This window comes from Eucalyptus grandis, chromosome 3, assembly GCF_016545825.1.
Source record: "Eucalyptus grandis isolate ANBG69807.140 chromosome 3, ASM1654582v1, whole genome shotgun sequence".
Lineage (NCBI taxonomy): Eukaryota > Viridiplantae > Streptophyta > Magnoliopsida > Myrtales > Myrtaceae > Eucalyptus > Eucalyptus grandis.
In genome coordinates, this window is record NC_052614.1 from 70,573,719 (window position 1) to 70,590,301 (window position 16,583).

Consider the following 16,583-nt stretch of genomic DNA (forward strand, 5'->3'; position numbering starts at 1 on the left):
TGTCAAAATCATATGGTAGGAAACATTGGAAGCCCTACTGGCAGATAAAAGCTCACATCGGAAGATGCTATTGCAACCCAGTTCAGATTTCAAGTGAACAATCTTATACATCTCTGAGTACCCGCTCAAAGATCATCTTGTGCATCGTAAGGAACATTCAGAAAAGCATAAGACTTTCTTTATAGCTAATATACATCAGATACATCACATCTTTGACATTGAGAAATATTGTCAACCGAATTTTTTGACTATCCTCTTCTAGGAAGTAAAACAATGCAGCCTGAGTGATGAAGCATTTCAAGAGCAAAATCTGGAAAACCGAAGAAGGTATATACTTAAAATGACAATCGATAGAAGTTCTAGGAGACATATTGTATTCCATCCGTACAATTGTAGATGGTGTGATAATGTCTTTCCCAAGCTGCCTCAACTTGACGGACTCTCTTACCATAGCATCTCCGAGAGTAAGCCTTCAGCCACTCCTGAACAAGAAATGAAGTCAGATAAGTATCTTCTGGCAGCCATGTCAGCATGCAAAGCATAAGTTGGAGGCAACCAAAAAACAAGGCATTTGCAGAAGACTTCCTTTCTTGAGGTAATAAGTTAAGCAAATATAGACACCGGTGTAGAAAGTAGAAGATGTGGAAATTTTCCTTCTTTCAAGTAATAGACGATATCATTCTACTTCAGAAAACAGCCAAGAAGCAAAAGATAGAAAGCCACAGTTACCGCTACAAGAATTTTTTCCCTCCGAAATGCCATTTCCGACATCAACTAATAAACAATGGGATTTGTTCAATGCCAAGGTGCATCTATCCAAAACCTGAAGTTCTCTTAATTTTTTTTCCGTCAAGAAACTCACAAAAGATCCAAACGGATTGCGGTTTTTCAGTCCGCTAGATCTCGAAGAAAGCACATTTGCAGGACATACATATTATGGAGATAATCCACATTTCTCACCTTCTGCACTCTGATTTTATCCCCTGTGTCCTGAGCTTCTCATCGAGCCTCTCCTTGGCCTCTCTCGCCGCTCCTCCAAGCTTCTCATGCTCGCAGCCTCGGTTCATCATGCCCCTCTGCTGAATTCCCACACAACAGCCCAATGAATCAGAGTCGCGGAAGAAAACACGAGGGCAGGAGAGGAGAAAAAAACAGAACGCTCTCGAAAGGGTTCTTACAACATAGGAGCTTGAGCCGTGATGGTGAGGCTCGTGGCTTCTCGAATACAGAGGCAGTGAACACCGCCTGACGGAGCCATAAGCCGTCGTTAAGCCTCAGCAATGCTTAGTGACCAACCAAAGGTGCAGGTCGGCAAGGCTTAAGCTCACCAAATCATGACCATAGTTGAGGCTCGAGTGATTGGCAAAGAAAGCAAAAGAAAGGAAAAGATGAAAGGAAAAAAAGTAAAATTATTTAAAAATTTGATTTTTTTAATTATAAAATTGTCCATATGCCACGGAATTTTTGCAAGATTTCTTAGTATATCTAGTATTTAATATCAAGACTATCATGTCTACCACCCTTGGTGCCAAACATAATGTAAAAGCTTGTTTCTTTATGTTGTAGTATGGTTTTACCAAACATATGTTTCAACAAGAAAAGATTGCAAGAAGATATAAAAAATATACGTTTATTCGTACTCTAATCAACCATAACATGTAAAAGAAGAAGAATTATGCAACGTATCGAGATATAAGAGATGATATGTGTATTCATTATTAATTTGATGAAATGCCACAAAATTTTGTATCTAAAACAGACATTCGACATGTTATCCAATTATGTCCGTATATATATATATATATATATCAAATTAATAATAATTTAAGTGTTCTCATCTTGAGTATCATATCTCGAACAATACTTCTCCCGTACCTTCCAATTTCTTTCTCTACTCATTCTGTGAATATTTTAGACTATTTAAGCCCGCCAAAGCCCGAGAGAAAATGATCGGTCTTGGGCTTGGGCTTGGTATTGGGCCCGGGCCCCGACCCGTCCAACGAGTACCTCCAATTCAAATTACCCAAATAAAAATTATAGTCGCTCGACACGAAGCTTTAGGGTTCAGTCGCGAGCTGCTGCTGCTTCTTCCTCCTCCTCCTCCTTCCTCCTTCCTCCTTCCTCGTCGTCGTGGTGTCAGCCTGTTAGGGTTTTAAGCGAGGGTGCGGGAGCCGGAGCAGCAGCGATGAGCAGGAGCCTGGGGATCCCGGTGAAGCTGCTCCACGAGGCCTCGGGCCACATCGTCACCGTCGAGCTCAAGAGCGGCGAGCTCTACCGGGGCAGCATGCTCGAGTGCGAGGACAACTGGAATTGCCAGCTCGAGAGCATCACTTACACCGCCAAGGTTACTCCCCCTCCCTCTCCCCTCTTTCTCGACGGATAATCTCTTGCTGTAGTCTGGTTCTCTCGGTGGGTCGCGGGGGCATTGCTAGATCAGTCTAGGTGCTCGTTTTGCTAAAATTACGATGTTGCCATTGTTTGGGGAAAAGAGAGTACTGGGTTTGTAGATTGCGCAAGAGGCTATGGTGGGTAGCGGAAAAAAAAAAGAGCTTGACCTGGTCTAGTCGAGTCGACCATTCCATGCGCGCGCATTCCGTGTTCTTTTTGCGAAGCTAGCTCTTTTGACGGGATGATCTTGTGTTTGGCGAATGAGGGTGATGATGGTCCTCGCATTGGATGGAAGTATTTACAAGGCGTTATCTAAAAAGCTGAGGAGTTCCATTCGTGTTTCCGATGCATGCCCTGGTCTGAACTCTCATGATTGGGAGTCCAAAATCATCTTTCTTTATTACACTGTTCCTTTTTAAGAAGGCCCTGATGTTTCGATAGGGAGAATGATCCTGTCGAGGAGAGAGCTTCGTATTGTGTTTCGTGGTTTGCTGATCTTTTCTCACGTTACATGCCTGTGTATTGACAATGCTATGAGTGGCAAAATCATGGTGACAAAAAATTTCTGTAGGCAGTACTCTCAGATGTTTAGAAAAGAGTGATTCAACTGCTTGATTATAAAAGAATAATGTCTGAACACTCAAAACCTATTTAGGTTTCATCAGATGAAAAATATGTGAATTTGGATTTGCAAATTGTTCGAAATATTAAATATCGCGTCATTACCATCTTAGGTGCTATGAATTAGCAATATATCTGTAATACTGTATTGTAGGATTACAAATCATCTTCACGACAGAGTTGGTCTCTCATGGAATTTAAGGGCAAAAGTTTTGGTTAAAACTATTTTTAAATCTACTTTCTGATACTTACAGAGACAGAAATGGGTAATACTTTCGAGCCATAACATAACCTTCTCATTTAACGTAGAAATCACAAGTTTGACTGGAAAAGGGAACTTACACAGACATAATCCTAGGAGGAATAGTCCTTCTCATGGATGCCCACATTTTCCATATGAAACTCCCAAGACTGGATAATTCTGCTCCAGGAATAAACTTATCCAGTTGTCTGTTCTGTATTTGATGCGTAATTTGATTATGACATACTTTCTATGCAGAGTTGGTGAAAAACAGTCGGATAAGGTTTTTTTTTATACCTTCCGATAACTGTTTTGACTGGAGGTCCAATGGGTCTTAGTTGGCTTTTTCAATCTTGACTTAATGGTTATTCATGCTCACAAAGTACTTTATATTTTTGATTTAGTTGGTCCATCGGTGATAGGATTTAGCAAGCACTAGTATGAAATAATCAGGATGATAATGAGTACTGAATGCTTTGGCCTTTCAAACCCATGCCAAGCGGCTGTAGTACCTTGGTTATTATAGTAAATTAAGCAGTGAGCCTTATCAAGTACTTTTCGCATGATGAGCTGTTGCTTCCCCATTGATTGAATTAAGAAGGCACTGTTTATAACTGAGGTGCGTTGTTTGACCTTTTTGAACAGATAAAGGCTGGAGATAGTTACTTCTCTAGATACTAGTATACTATAGCTATTCAAGCCTTGAAATATGTCTTATGGCATCACACCCTTAGGCCTTGCAGAGACTTTCTACTACCTCATGAACACTCCCCCCCCCAAACAAAAAAAAAAGAAAAAACACGCAGGCAGTTAGGCATTGGTCTGGTATTTTCAGTTTCTAGGGCTGTCCCTCTTTTTAATTCTTAACTAATTTCTTGATGCGTGGGATGGCGATATACATGTTTGTCCATCACCTGAGTATTCCTGCAAAATCATTATCTTTTCAAGATGTTTATAAGCCTTTTTTCCTTGTTCTCCTACAGGATGGAAAAGTCTCACAGCTTGAGCATGTATTTATTAGGGGGAGTAAAGTCAGGTAATTGCTTACTTCATCCAAATTCTAAGCTTAAGGTTGCTTGAAATGTTTTTCATTGATGCTGACATCCTGTATATTAATGTCATGATTTTCATAGGTTCATGGTAATACCAGACATGCTGAAGAACGCTCCAATGTTCAAGCGCCTGGAGTCCAGGATCAAGGTACTACCTTAGTTGATTAAGTAGCAGATTCAGTCAAATATAGAAGTTTCCTACTCCCTTACAAATTGCCTCTTAATTCTTGAAGGGTAAAAGCTCAGCACTGGGAGTTGGCAGGGGAAGAGCTGTTGCGATGCGAGCTAGAGTAAGTGCTAGACTTCCTTGTACCTCCGGTTCTTGTTTTTGTTCTTCTTCTTCTTGGGGGGCCTTTGGATTTGGAAGGATAGTGACAATACAAGTAGATGCGGTTGTTTGGTGCGTATGTTGTTGAATGATGTCATATACTGCTGTGATGTCTTGAATGGAATGCATATGCATAATGATCTGTCTAAAAGTTTCACTGCATGAGGGAAGTACTGCAGATGGTTAGTGTGTTGGGTTCTGTGTCCTCTCCTCTACTTGCAATCTCAGATATACTTATGGCATTTGGGCATATGAGTGATCCCAATCATATTGCAGGCTCAAGCTGCTGGAAGAGGAGCACCTCCGGGTAGAGGTGCTGTTCCACCTGTTCGGAGGTAAACGGCCGTCCAGACTCCAGACGGTCACCAGATCTCGATGTAGAGATGATGTGTCTTGGTTGCAAGCAAGAGTAAATCCTTGTGTTCGAAATACATTTGGGTTGGGATTTTATCTTAAAGTAAGAGAGATTTTGTATTCATGAGCTATCTCTCTTGTTGATCGAGCTTATGGCTGGGCATTTTCTGTTACTGAATGTTAGGATGGTGGTTGGACAGTCCCGGAGTGTAGTAGGGCCAGCTTAAAATCATTTTTCTTGGGCGACCATGGATTTACTTCTCTTTAACTGAAATGAATGATCTGTGATCTGTGCAAGTAGAACTAGAATCTCTAGTCTTCCATGATTATGAAGTTCAGCAATTCATTTCCACTTCTCTGCATTCATCAGCAGGGAGAAAGCCCTTGGTACTCCATGTTTAAGTGCCACATCCATGGGATAAATTACATTACTGTTATGTTCTGTAGGGTGAGGATGGGACAATGTGCACATGGGTTATAATGAATGTCTATTCCTATAGCAAAAGAAAGCAATATGGAGCAATCTGTTTCCCAAATAGTTTAGATTCAAGGAAAATGAAATGCTATGAGGCCTGAATGGTGATTGATAAGTTGCCGCTGGCACGAGAAATTATGGTGTGATTTAGTTGGCGACTGAGGAGAGAGGCGTTTGCATTGAACAAATCTAGATGAATGAGAGGAAAGGGGCTATCGATGGGTAGCAGATGAGATGATGTAGATAGATCTATATGTCTGATTGTAAGCAAATTTGGGAAAAAGTAAAAATGGCCATCTGTAATAAAATGCTTTAACAACGCGGTACCTCCCTCCAACTTTAGCATCGCTTGATCAAATTCATCGGATCTTTGATCAGTTGCCTTCCAGAACTAATCTACGATGTCGTTTTGTTTTGTAGAAGTTGGCTTGGAATCCGTTCTCTCTCTATGTTATGCATTTCTAGGAGGGTAAAAAGTTAAAAACAAGCAACTTAATATTGGATAATTATTAGGTCCACCGTCAGCGTAACAAATTTATTACACTGTCGCATTGGATGATTAGCATAATCAGACTTTACACCCTGTTCACTTAAGGAAGAATACTATTTCTACCTCAGTTCAAGTATGCATCACGTAAATATTTTTTGGTAATCAAAATGGATGGAGAATATTATCTAAAAAGTCCAAAGCTTATTGTGCGTCCATGAATTTGATTCTAAATTTTTTAATTTGTTTGATGTAGTCTTCAATTACTTGACGATTTTTCAATGTAACGAATTTTCAACGTAATTCAGTATGTGCCCATCTAACTAATTTCAAAAATCAGGAAATTTAGTGTGTTCCGCAATGTTTTTGGCTGTGGCAAATTTTGTGGAAAGAACAGTAGTCAGCAAATGTTAGCAAGTCCAAAGCTTATTGTGCATCTACAAATTTAATTCTAAATTTTTCAATTTGTCCTTCACCGACTCATCTGACTAATTTCAAACAGGATGTATTGATCATCAAAATGATGTCATTTCCTTTTGACATTATTTTTAGAAGATAATAATGTGTTCTGCAATGTTTTTTGCCGTGTGGCAAGGGTTAATTTTGTGGAGAGAACGGCTAGTCAGCAAATGTTAGCAAATTTTTAGTTGATAACATTTTGGCCAATTTTAATTTTTGTGTATGAATTAAAAGCTATCAATCGCAGGTTGAGGGAGAAAGAGTCCATGGAAAAGTCAGATTTGAATCTCCCAAATTCTGTTAAAAAGAAGGATGCTCGGCATCATATTATCTCATTTTCTGCTCCAAACTCTCTCATCTTCTTCATCATTGACTCACCCTTTCAACACTGTCGACAGAAATGGAACCTACAGATTCTCTCTCTCTCTCTCTCCCTCTCACGAAAGCTCAGACACTCTCTCTGCCTCATCTCTTGCGTCCTCCACCACCACTGCCGCCACCGGGAACGCTTCTCCCCTAACGAAACGCTGGCATATCACAAACTTAAGGCCACCATCCGCCTCGGTGTCACCAACTTATGCTTTGCAGCTGAAGCCATTGCGTGCGCTCGAAGTTCCTGAATACAAGGACAATTGCAAGCATTATCTCATGTCGCGCATCAGGAGGCACAGCCGCTGGAGGAACCCATTGGCTGATTTCAGGTATGATGAGACGAGTTACGCAATCGATGACCAGTTCCCCTTAAGAAGCTTCGCCTCAGTATTGTCTCCGCCAAGAGGAGCAATCCTTGATGTAGTCGAATGTGATTGCGTATGATGGTCGATGGCATCGCCAGATCGTCAGTCTTTCATGGTTCCTGGGCCTTCACCAAAGGTGGAGTTGCACGTCGCCAAATAAAAAGAACATAATTCAAAGAGAGGACAGAACTTTTCTCTTTAAGTTTGATAGCAACATGGATGCTGCTTCAATTCATGAACTTTTAGCAATCTTTTTCACGAACTAAAACCAATTACAATCTGTAGAGGAGCATTGTTGGAATTAAAATTGGACGGTCATGAGCTACATTTTCTTAAGCAAAATCGATTTGAGCGACCAACATCTTCGTCGGACCTCTCTATTGGCCCCTGCCTCACCTCTCTCCTTCAACCATAGACCACGTACTCTCGAAAGATTTAATTCTTTGGAGGAAGGGTATCGACCCAATTAACGAATCAATCGACATCTTTTTGGAGCAATTTATAAGAATCTATCTGATGAAATCAAGTTTCCATAGTTTGATGCTTGCTTACACGTTTGGCTGGTTGAAACACGGTGACCGGCTACAGAACTGGTGCTCCGGTGGCTCCCAGCATATGCTGATCGAATACAGTGAAACTGAAGCTCCCTACTGATTGATACTACATGTAGCAATCACTTCGCTTGCTGCATATCACGAGGTAATACAAGTGACAAGAATTCCTTTCGGTTTTCTCACTGCCACTCTTCTCCGAGTACAAAATTTTGGAAAAAATTTCACATCGAGCCCAACAGCGTATGGGATGTACAACGAACATACAACCTGATTCTATTTGCTGATAGAATTAAGGTAAACTAGGAGTCAGGGTAGGCTTCGACACTTTGATCTCTCCGCAGTCACTGATGTAAACAGTCTTGAGAGGCTTATTCCACATTGCACGGGCATTTTGTGCTCTTTCGTCCCCAAAAAACTCAGCCAAGTCATTGAATTGGCGGATATTCTCGGAGGGTTTGTACGTAGGAATGGAAGCGATTGCTGTTATGACATCCAAGCCTGCAATTCAAACGTAACCAAGACGTGAACAACATGAGAGAATGATAACACACAGAGGAACATACTAAGTGTTCTGTCATATAACAGTAAGCATGTAAATGCAAGGAAGGAGTCAAAATGCCTTCAAAGTAATCCCAGCCAAATGTCTTCAAGAATTAAAAATGCTACTTTGAACCACGAAGACCTTTTTCTTCTGAAGTAATTGCTCAGTTTGATAATCCATACAATCCGGACCATTCACATTTTGCAGTTAAAGAACTGCAAATGTCATAGAGAAAACGAAAGCTCGCACAGAAAAATTGCCTGAGAATTAAATGGCCGTATCGCTGCAATTTTCAGAGTTCAAATCTAAAAGCGCAAGTTATGTATTGGGAAGGAGTAGCAACTCTACTCTTGAACGAGTTCCATTTCGGAAACTCGTTCCCTATCAAATTCGATGGTTTTTAGGAGTGCCACTCTGATTAGCCTATACTGGCATACTAGAGGAAGATTTATCCAAAGTCATGAACTTTCAGTAATGAGTATTGGAAGAGATATGACATGCATGGGCATTTGCTTAGATGATCCAGAAAACAAGTCCATCTTAAAACTCTTGGGTCTTCACCGACAGTGTGTATAGTTAAGCTACCTATCGGTACTGAGGAAAAGAAAGTTTGCATTGCAAATGACAGAAGAGAGGGACTTCTACTTGGTCATCAATAGCAGCAACATGACCCAACGCTTGATAATGCGAATGCCGCGGTCAGCATAAAGATTGTGATCTACCCATGTCATGTCAGATCAAGAATGAACTGAAAATGGCCAATCTGGCAGCGGTATTGTTCTGTTAAATGCAAATTCTACACTCAAGTGGCAGTTTCAGCAATTCGTATAGATTGCATTCCAATCACGCGCCGCAAAATCGAACTCAAAATTGCTGTACCAAACATGAACAATCAAGGAAAAAACAATCCAATTCGCATACCAATCATCCCATGGAACTTACCTTCAAGCACCGTCCCGAACACGATGTTCTTGCTATCCAACTGGGGACACGGACCAGGGCCTGTGGTGATCAAGAACTCCACGTTCCTGTACTCGGGGTCCATCTTGATCTTCTCGTCATCGTCGTTCTCCGACAGGGACAGCGAGACCACGCCGGCCCTCGAGTGGCGCAGGAGGAAGGCCCGCGAGTCCACCGTCTCGGTGTTGCGGGTCAGCTCCGACAGCGGCGGCCGCACCTCGCCCTTGTCCCGCCGGCCCTGGCGGCCGGCGAGGAAGTACTGGCCGGGGAAGATCCTGTTGACGAGGGTGTTGCGGTAGGAGGTGCCGGGGGCGGTGCACATGGACTTGAAGTTGGCGACGGTGAGGGGGACGAGGTGGCCGTAGAGGCCGAGGACGAGGCGGCCGAGGGGGACGGAGTCGGCGCAGAGGGTGGAGAGGTCGTCGGAGATGGCGCGGTCGGGGCGGAAGTAGTTGGGGCAGATGGCGAAGTCCATGAACACGCGGTCGGTGATGGTGGTGTCGAGCGGCGGCTGCGGCAATGGAAGGGAGGCGGCCGGGAGGGCGAGGGAGGTGGCGGCGGTGGTGGCGGTGGCGGTGGAGAAGAGGAAGGAGCGGCGGGTGAGGCGGAGGGGCGGGTGGGGGAGGGGAGGGGGAGGGGAGGGGCGGTGGGGAAGGATTTGATCATGGAGGTGATGGGGCGATGGAGTTGGACATTGTTTTCATTTTTGGTTGGATGGAGGAAGGAAGAAGGAGGAGGATAGACGGATTTGGTAGGTAGCTCGAAGTGGGGCCCTCGAATATCTAATTGGGTGATGAAGGATAGTCCAATGCAATGCTACCGATTTTACAGTTACAAGTGAACTGTTTGACCCAAGGAAAAGTCAAGATGAACTACTATTTCTCTCATCAACCTCATGGGAAAAAAGGGGATTCATAAGGAACTAATACAGTAAAGAAAATGATAATTGAAAATATGCATATATTGCAAGAATTGTCCATCCATCGATTTCACCATCTCCGACCATCTGCTTGTGATTTCGATTGATGTTTCCTAATTCTTCTTTATTTAGTGCCGTCTTTCGTAATTTTTTTTTTTATAGTCACATTGATTGATAAATCACCGCCCTTAATATTCACCATCTTCAGTGATCCAAAATTAAATGTATATTTTCTTTTACATAGGCACATGTTTTCAAAGCATCTTTCAAAGAATGGATTGATGAACCAATTGACATAAGACATGAGAGGTCTTTTGATAATTTCTACACAAGAAATGCTAATTGACGAGAAATTTAAAGTATGAAAACTAGAGGTAATCATGGTCAATCGTGTCATGTGAAATGTAAAGATAAAAGGAAGATAAAATTAAAATAAATGGTGTTGATTGGTGATCCCTTGCTCAAATTACAACCCTAATACTTATAGCTATTATCAGTGGTTAACAACAATTACCAAAAAAGAAAAGAAAAGAATCAAATAATAACCTATGTCACTATAATTTAGCAACATTTATTTACAAATGATTATCAAAAGACCCATTACTGAACATCATGGCATCATCACTCAACCACATTGATACTTTTGCAACTTGCGATTCCTCTTCCTAAAAATTACGACAATCCATATTTCTCGGCCATTATTACTTAGAGCTTTCAAGATTTTTGGCTCCAAAATTTGATGATCATGCTAGCTTCACAATTGAATGGGTCATTCTGGTTGTACCTAAGATTGTTGGCTTCAAGACTCAAACCCTTATCTTGTCCTCGACTCATTGATCTTCACTTTAGCTTGTCGGCTGAACCAAGTCTCATTCAACAATACTCATGGCTCAATAGTTAGCCATTTTCTCTTACATCACTTATCAGCAATTTCTTATTGCCTTTGTTGATTGCCTATAGTTGCCGACCAAAAAGACTTGGCAAATATTACCTCAACGTTGTCTTACTCGGTCTCTTCCCGCCCGAGTTAACCGTCGGACTTGAACATTTCTTTTTGTGTCATCAACACTATTTTTCATTTTTTAGCAAAAAAGAAAGCACTTTTTCATTTAATCTTAATCTAAAAGAAATGAAGGAGTGAAATGAGTTTTTGGAGTCACTCGAATTGAATGAAAAAATGGACTTTTAAAAGGTCATTCGTTTTTTTTTACCTTGAACAACTATTATATTTTATATGTGTGTGAAAAAATGCATCTAGACTGCATATTTGAAAGGGTAAAGGCTTTGTTTTACTTGGGAATAAAGAAAGTTTACTAGTTGATCAAATTTATTATATGGCTCAAAGAGAATGGCATATAACAATGGCATGATAAATTCGATCGTAAATGTACACAACCTTTTAAAATCCTAGTACTATAGGTCTTAATAATTCATTATAGGTATGATGATGCATAGACACAGATACCAACGGTATATATTATTGAGGAATATCAAAGTTCTCCATCGACTCGATTTCCAATTCTTGTCATAATTGGCTAATAACTAAAAGGAGGCCTACAGAATTGTCTCGAAAAAATGCCTTCACCGATATTCAAACTCATGAGTACGCTTTTTGAGACACAAATCAAGTGTATTTCTTTCAACAGCAACGACCGCCGCCGTGGGAAGAACGAGTCCTTTTCGTGGAAATCGATAAAATATTTGCTTCTCGAGCCCATGGCAGATTGATTACTGGAATGTTACAAAATCTGGTAGCTATGTAATGTGCATTCCCATGTAAAGCTATCTTTAATGAAACAAGTTCTGTCAAGTTCTTCATTTGATAGACCCTTATTCGATGCAGCAATTTCTGTGGTGTCGACCATCCTTAGAAACTATCGATTTTACTTTTTATTTTCAATTGCTCCTTTGATAAACCTTTATCTGATACCTTATGCCTCGAAAAAGCAACTTAAAAAAAGCACTCACGTCTAACAGTTAGACCAACGAAGACAATTTGAACCAAATGGAACAAAGGCATGGTACAATCACCGGCGAGAACAAGCAAATGACTTGCGTTGAAATAGGTTGATAACTCATTTTGCCACCTCTGCCTCTAACCCAGTGAAATTGTTGAAATTAATGTCTAAGAAACATCAATTCCAATCTCCATGGAGCGATTTCTACTTTGATGCTATCCTTTCGATCACTTGGTTGCTATTGATAACAATTTAGCCAGCCCAGCTTATGTTACAGTGCTCGGAGACATACAAATAATAATACAATTTGGACGATAGCAAATTCAATGGAGAATAATTAGTAGGCACTACCCAGAACCTTTTATTGCTCTTTTAGTCATCTATTTTTATTAGAGGATTTGCATCTTGAATATTAATACTCACAACTTATTAGAATACCCTCTCTTAAAGATAGGTCAGAAATACATTAACCCCTCAAATTGCCCACAAACCCTAAAGCCAAACTCTTACCTAAGTTTGTCTATCAACCTTCCTTGCGGGCAATCACCATCATCTGTTGCCTCCAGCCACCACCCGACCTCAGCGAGCATTGCTGCCCTTGGGCTCTTTCTCTCCATCGATCACAGGCTTCTGGCTCTTTCTCCCATCGATCATTCAGGCTTCTGTTGCCGTTGGCAACCCAAATGCTAAAATAAAAAGTCTCTTCCTAAACTACCCTCATAAATTTTTCATATTTTCGTTTTTACCGGCTTTATTTATTTTTAAATTAAAAAGAGTGTCAGTGGCCGGGCGGGCGACGGCCGCCCGACGCGAGCCAGATCCGGGCGCGGGCGGGCCGTTGTCGAGGTCGCCGAGGTCGGGCGACCTCCTGGCTGAGGGTCGCGCGACCCGAGGGCCGCCGGAGGTCGCCCGACCTCGGGCGACCGGGTCGCCGACCCGGGGCCCTCGCCGTCGCGCGACCTCGTGAGACCCGGGCGAGGGCCGCCCGCGCCACGAGACCCGGGCGGTGGTCGCCCGGGTCGCACGGCCCCTAGGTCGAGCGACCACAGTCGCCCGAGGTCGGGCGACCTCCGGCGGCCCTCGGCCGGGTCGCACGACCCTCGCGGAGGTCGCCCGATCTCGGCAACCTCAGCCGACGGCCGCCGGCGCCAATCGCTCTCGCCGGGCGACATGACCCTCGCCGGACCGGCGAAGGGTGAATTTAAAAAAAAGGAAAAAGAAAAATAATACCCATCAAAGCCCCTTGTGAAAGTTTATTTTACCAAACACACATCCAACTCAAAGTCCATTTGCAAAATTTTTTTATCAAACACAACCGCATTTTCCCCAAGTAACTTTGAGCTTTCAGCATTTGCATTGGACTCAAAGCCCATCAAATGCTGAACCAAACGCAGCCATAGCCATCTCTCTCTCTCTAGCCATCTCTCTCTCTCTCTCTCTCTCTCTCTCTCTCTCTCACTCTCTCTCTCTCTCTCTCTCTCTCTCTACACCTCTCCGGTTATGCACACAAGCTATGTAGAAAATAGGAACGAGTAACCTTTGAACAAGCGAAAATGAAGTACTAATCAAAACAAATTAAGCATGCACAAGTATCAAAATATTTACATTTCTTGCCGCTGGAAATGATATGTCGTTGTCCATACGCAGCCTGTTCGTAGAATTTGAATACATATTCTAACATGTGCAATAAATATATGAAGTTACACACTTCACAACACTTTAACTTGAGACAGTAAGCAAATGATCATGGATTGCCTACTCCTGGTGAAAACGACCATGGCTGATAACACGTCACTTAAGTCCGGAGACGAAGGGTTTTATCTAGACACCTCTTCTTTTGATTCCTCAGAATTGAAGCAACTAGAGAAGAGGTACAAACAACAGGTTTTCCACACGGTAGAACAAAAACTAATAATGCTTAGATATGCTAGAACAGGTTTACAGAATTGGTTTATTAAGTAATACAACAAACTTATTTAGACATATGAACATGCAGTTCACACTTAAATATCCAGCAAGAATTTGCCATTTTGCCTTTTAAACTAATTTTAGTATCTCTAGCATTTTTTCAAAAGGATACAGGAGTGATGGTCATATGTTGAGTGAAAAATAATCTGAATCACCACGACCAAGCATATTGATATCCGTCACCTATCTGCAGAGGCCTGTCCTGTTGTATCCTCTGTCCTTGTCAAAGAAGACATGCTATCGACCGAGAGAAGAGAAGATCGAGCAGAGGTATGGGAAGACGAGAGGGACAAGAAGCAATCCGAGGACAACTCCTTCCATGGGAAGTACACCTTGTGGTTGTTCGGGCAAGTCTCAGGGCAACTGCTGCCGTCTTTGACTTTGTGTAGGGCGCAACCACAGTACCGATGGTATGGGCGGCGCTCGACCTCCACGTCGTTCAGCGACAAGCTGCCATAGATGACACACCGGAGCAACACCATGGAAGCTGCTACGGTGGCCATCCCTCCCCTCTCTCTCTCTCTCTCTCTCTCTCCCCCTCCCTCTCCCTCTCCCTCCCTCCCTCCCTCCTTGGTGTGTCCAGGTAAGTAGTCGAGGGTGTGCTTGTGCTGGTGAATTTACAGCGTATGGTTGATTAGGTGTTCAGTGTTGGGTTGGAAAATTGTGCGGGCTTTATGGGGTAGTAAGACAAGTCATAGGAACGTGAAGTGTAGGGTTCTCTTTAGAGAGTTTATCTTCTCGTTTGGATGAATTGGAGAAAACGATGCGATTTTCGAGACGTGTTTGTGCAAAATTTGATAACTATAACGTGCTTTCATGCGGAGAAAACGATGCGATTTTCGGGACGTGTTTATGGAAAATGTAATAACTAAAACGTGTTTTCATGAGGAACGTCTCTCTCTCTCTCTCTCTCTCTCTCTCTCTCTCGGTAGTCTTGAATGTGAAGCTTCCTAGGGGCAAGGAGAGAGCGAGACAAAAGTTTCTTGGCTTTAACTTAGAGGTTTGGAATTAGGGTTTGGTCATTTGCTGTCTTAGACAAGTCAGTCATTCAACTAAGAAATCCTTTCGCGTTTTCGAGAGAGAGAGTTCGTTAAGCTGAATCTTTCTAACTGATCTTTCTTGTTTTAGTGGTACATCGACGATGCTGTCAATATAGGGCAACTTGGATCTTAATTAATATTGTTACGCGCGGCCTCTCGTTTCTTCCGTTGACCCTATGTTTTGTCCGTCAGCCTGAATTTTTATTTGCTAAAGTTTGGCTGTAGCAACTTACGTAGTTTGGGGTCTTGTTTTCACGAAACTTCCCTTCAATCAGAGCATGCATCAGACGAATTCCTAATATTACCTGTTTTTTTCTAACCATGATCGACGATAAAAATATACCTGATATCCTAAGGAAAGATATTTAGATTTTTTAAAATCTCTTTCTGTTTTGAAATTTTTACTTCCATCTAGCATGCTTAGTTACATCTAACAAAATAAATACCCACGAAAATGTGATCAACACATTTTTGACCTATTCAAATTGGGTCGACCCTTTTTATTTCGAAAAATGAGTTATATTTGAAGTATGCGAATTTTATTTTATTTTTTTGGGTCGGTGAAGTATGCGAATGTTTACACAATAATTTTTCAACATACAAAAAAATTGAAAAATTTATAAATTGCTCGCAAACCTAAGATAATTTTTAAGTAACAGCAAAATTAATATGCGTGACTAGTCATGATAAAAAAAAACAAACGGATGTTTGAAAACTCTATTTGATGTGTAATTTATCCTTTCATATTTATGGAATATGTATGTTATTTGTTTATATTGATTTTCCAAATTTATTAACAAATGTCATTATCGGGAATTTGTTATAGGTTCACTCATAGCATTGCTCAATGCAAGAATGACTTGGGATAGGTGATATGGTCCTATGTTATTTTTGTTCGTCTGAGATGTTTTAGAGAGTTTTGAGTTAATAGGCTTGAAATGAAACTTGTCAAGGATGGTCGGCCTACAAATTGACCCTTTTTACTGGGTCTCGTGTCAGCCCTTGTCCTCTTGACACACGACAACCAACTATTGATCGATGTCCCCCTGATACATGGCTGCCCATCTTCTGTTGATTCCTTACGCTAGTATTTACCATATGGGATAATCTTTTGTTGGCCCCAAACTAGCTTATTGGGCTTCGGAAACCGAGGAGAATAAAGCGGCCCAAAATGTAGGAATTCAGAGAAAATGGGCCAAGATGCTAGCAATGGATAAATGAAGACCTTGAATAATACGGCAAGGGGGCTTGCCGAAGCTGACGAGATAAAGATAAAAGAGATTACTGGAATCGGCACTAGCGAAGACCCGTGCAAGGCAGGACGCTTACCGAAAAAGAGTTGAAACTTTTGGAATGTTGTAGGGATCGAGATGGTAACGTAAAAAGATAGTTACCTTTGGAATACTTTTATAAATAGCCGAGGAGGCACCAATGGAAATAACCTTTTGCCAAATCAACAATCAATCAGTTTGCTTTTCAATTGTTATCTTTCATTCTACTG

General features: G+C 41.7%; 2 protein-coding genes and 1 long non-coding RNA gene across 3 annotated transcripts; 1 reads left to right on the forward strand and 2 right to left on the reverse strand.

The window, feature by feature from the left end:
* Window positions 1–156: 156 nt before the first annotated feature.
* LOC104438435 lies at window positions 157–1,291 on the reverse strand. Its single transcript, XR_005549990.1, has 3 exons — window positions 1,179–1,291; window positions 961–1,079; window positions 157–482 (listed from the first exon to the last, which is right to left on the reverse strand). It is a non-coding gene; the product is annotated as an uncharacterized LOC104438435 (long non-coding RNA).
* Window positions 1,292–2,055: 764 nt separating this feature from the next.
* On the forward strand, window positions 2,056–5,334 carry LOC104438434 (small nuclear ribonucleoprotein SmD3b). The gene is made up of 5 exons (XM_010051579.3): window positions 2,056–2,344; window positions 4,234–4,286; window positions 4,384–4,450; window positions 4,536–4,592; window positions 4,907–5,334. Exons 1-5 carry the CDS (start codon window positions 2,186–2,188, stop codon window positions 4,967–4,969), a joined length of 399 nt encoding a protein of 132 aa, XP_010049881.1. The 5' UTR covers window positions 2,056–2,185; the 3' UTR covers window positions 4,970–5,334.
* A 2,322-nt stretch (window positions 5,335–7,656) lies between these two features.
* Window positions 7,657–9,864, reverse strand: LOC104440449 (peptidyl-prolyl cis-trans isomerase CYP28, chloroplastic; the record flags this gene model as incomplete). The annotated part of the gene is made up of 2 exons (XM_010053375.3): window positions 7,657–8,194; window positions 9,180–9,864. Coding segments are annotated over 2 exons (894 nt in total), but the record flags the coding sequence as incomplete, so codon positions are not given.
* Between the last annotated feature and the right edge of the window lie 6,719 nt (window positions 9,865–16,583).